General features: G+C 43.8%; 1 protein-coding gene across 1 annotated transcript; it reads left to right on the top strand.

Annotated features, from left to right (window-relative positions):
• Nucleotides 1–932: 932 nt before the first annotated feature.
• On the top strand, nucleotides 933–2,220 carry LOC123431119 (S-antigen protein-like). The gene has a single exon (XM_045114952.1). It carries the CDS (start codon nucleotides 962–964, stop codon nucleotides 1,916–1,918), a length of 957 nt encoding a protein of 318 aa, XP_044970887.1. The 5' UTR covers nucleotides 933–961; the 3' UTR covers nucleotides 1,919–2,220.
• The last annotated feature ends 1,097 nt before the right edge of the window (nucleotides 2,221–3,317 follow it).

Here is a 3,317-nt window from a genome sequence, read left to right on the forward strand (position 1 = left end):
GCAATGTTGTATGGCACTGAGTGTTGTTTAACTAAAAAGCGACATATGCGACAATTAGATGTGACGGAGATGCGCATGTTGAGATGGATGTGTGGCCACACAAGGAAGGACCGAGTATGGAATGATGATATATGAGATAGAGTTGGGGTATCGCCGATTGATGAGAAGCTTGTCCAACATCGTCTAAGATAGTTTGAGCATATTCAGTACAGTCCTCCGAAAGCTCCAGTGAATAGAAGACATCCAAATCATGTTGATAATGTCAAAAGAGGTTATGATAGACCGAACTTGACATGAGAGGAGTCCGTAATGAGAGATATGAAGGACTGAAGTGTCACCAAAGAACTAGCCATTGCGGGGGTGCGTGGAAGGTTTTAGAAAAATGCTCTTACATTTCAAAAAAATGTTTGTGACATTTAAAAAAATGTTCATATATTTTAAAATATGTTAATTAAAGTGATAACATGTGAAAAATGTTCATGACATTAAAAATATATTATAACACTAACAAATATGTTTGCATGTTTAAAATAATGTTTTGATATTTTTTTAAAATAATCATATTAAAAAAAAGATTGTTCAACTTATATTTTAAAATATTTGATGTGCATTAGACAAATGTTCAAACATGTATTCACATAAGTGTTCAACATGTATAGAAAAAAATGTTAACGTGTATCCAAAAAATGTCTAATCTCTATTTGAAAAATGGAAGGTGTAATAAGTATATTTAGGAGCACAAACAGAAAAAAACAAAGAAAATCCAAAAATAAAAAACCGAAATAAAAACTCATGGGAAAAACAGAGAAAAAGAAAGGAGGAAATAGAATTGTGTGGAACTTTCCAAAAACCAGCCGACGGGTGGACTGGTGTAGCGAAGGTCCGACTCCGACTCATACCCGGAGTCCATGATCGGACCGGAGATCATGGTGCCTTTTTATATCGATGCTTCCACCCTCAAATGTCAAATCAAATCGAAGCGAAGCGAGGGTTCCACAGCGAAAACATCCCAAGCTCCATCCCCAAATCTCGGTGCGAAGGAGAGTCGCCGGTGATCAGATCGACAGATTCACAGATGGCCGGTGAGAAGGGCCCGTTCACCAAAATCATGGCGGAGGTCAGCGTTCAGGATGGCCAGCTTCTCAAGCCGTGCAGCGCCAAAAGGAAGGCAGATGAGGCGGCTGCCGGCGACGGCGATGAGTCTCACCTGAACCTGAAGGTGCGCAGTCCCAAAAGGAAGGCAGATGAGGCTGCTGCCGGCGACGGCGATGAGTCTCACCTGAACCTGAAGGTGCGCAGTCCCAAAAGGAAGGCAGATGAGGCTGCTGCCGGCGACGGCGATGAGTCTCACCTGAACCTGAAGGTGCGCAGTCCCAAAAGGAAGGCAGATGAGGCTGCTGCCGGCGACGGCGATGAGTCTCACCTGAACCTGAAGGTGCGCAGTCCCAAAAGGAAGGCGGAGGCTGCTGCGACCGGCACTACTTTGGGGGAAGAAGAAGCTGCTTCAGAGAAGCCGTCGGCGGACGCCGTCGCAGAGTCAGAGAAGGCGTTGGCGGCGGCGACAAAAGGAGACGGGCCCGCTCCGGCGAGGAAGAAGACGCGGCTACCGCAGGAGGAGGTGGACCGGATCCTTGCCCGGGCGGTGGACACCAATCAGCCCCCTCGTTTCATCCAGGTCCTGAGGAGCAAAAATCCCAGCTTGCTGCCTTCGCCGGAGGAGGAGACGGACGCGTCCAAGGTGGCCTTGTACGCCACCGCCCGTATGTACTACGAATCTCGACAGAGTTTCGCCGAGTACCAGGCCTGGGTCCTTAGCCAGCTCCATGACAAGGGCTACGTCGAGGTGGATGACGAGGCCATCGCGGCCCGGGCCGAGCTCAGAGCATACAGCGACCAAGCGCGGAAGGAGGCGTTCTGAGACCTCACCCGCTCCGATTCCGACCAAGACTGATTTATTAATCAAGTCTTTTGAGTTCCATAGCAAGTATGAATCCATGTTGTATCTCCGGAGATTCGGAGTTGTAGGTGCACTTCGATCTGTCTGTCTATCTGTGGTGAGGTGCTTATCTAGCATACGCTGATGAACACCTTGTATCCTCTGTAATTTGTGAGGAGAAGGATGATGGGCGCCTTGCTTAATAATTCACCAAGTTTTGTATCCCTGATGCAGTTCTGTTCTTAGTTTCTTACCTTGCAGCAATCTGAGTGCTTGGCTCGACATGTTTTTGGCCCTTCTGTTTGTGACACTGCATTGTAAATTTGTAATAAAGGAAAAAAAAATAGTGTGCTATACTAAATAGCGGAACCCTTGAAAAAAAAAAAAGAGTGCTACAGCGTGCTATTAGCGAGCTATTTTTTTCCAGCAATCGTAATTCAGGATCTGCTGGTGCTTTGTGGTTGAAAATCTGTAGTTTTGTTTGACTGTATAATTTGTTTCTCCAGGGCATTGTGGTTGTCAGATTGACTCCAATACTTGTTACATTCTCGCTGAAAAATGCTGGCTACTATAGTAGGGTCATGAAAGTAGCTTGTTCTTCATGAAAAATACACACAATATCAACTGTAATCAAATTCTGAACAGTGAATTGACAACTTCAGCTGTGTTTTCTCCCACAACAACACCGATAAGAACCGCAATGACAACTGACTAGTGACAGGGGCGTGCCCTTGGCGCGCCTCCTGGGCGGTTCTATGCACTCCAGCCTTGGTGGTGCAGCTGTCAACGCGCATATGTGCGGTCCTATGTACACCAGCCTTGGTGGTGCAGCTGTCAACGCGCATATATATATACTACTCCCTTCGTTCCTAAATATAAGTCTTCTAAGCGATTTTACTAAAGGACTATATACGGAACAAAATGAGTAAATCTATACTCTAAAGTATGTCTATATACATCCGTATGTAGTCCTCTAGTGATATCTTTAAAAAGACTTATATTATGGAACGGAAGGAGTATATACTAAAGCCCAGCGATCCTCTTTTCCTGGTTTTTTTATTTTTTTTCCATTCACTGTACATTTTCACGGCGATGTCAACATTGATGAACAGTAACCCAATGTAAGCAGTAACCTGATTGTGATTAATCTGTGTAAACAGTAACTCATTTTTTCTGCATCCACTGTCTATTTACGTGTAATCACATTGTAAACAATACCCTTATGAACAGTGTTTAAAAAGAAAAAGGAGATTTCTTACTTGCAGAAAACATGATAATTATTAGTATTTATGAATCATACCATGTATTATTCTTATAAAATATATTATTTATGAACAATATTCATAAAAATGGTTTTTTTACGTACTGTATATCGTCATAG

Source organism: Hordeum vulgare, chromosome 2H (assembly GCF_904849725.1).
Source record: "Hordeum vulgare subsp. vulgare chromosome 2H, MorexV3_pseudomolecules_assembly, whole genome shotgun sequence".
Classification (NCBI taxonomy): domain Eukaryota; kingdom Viridiplantae; phylum Streptophyta; class Magnoliopsida; order Poales; family Poaceae; genus Hordeum; species Hordeum vulgare.

Excerpts from the sequence above, each read along its gene's own strand:
- LOC123431119 (XM_045114952.1), top strand. The coding sequence starts at position 962 with ATGTCAAATCAAATCGAAGCGAAGCGAGGGTTCCACAGCGAAAACATC.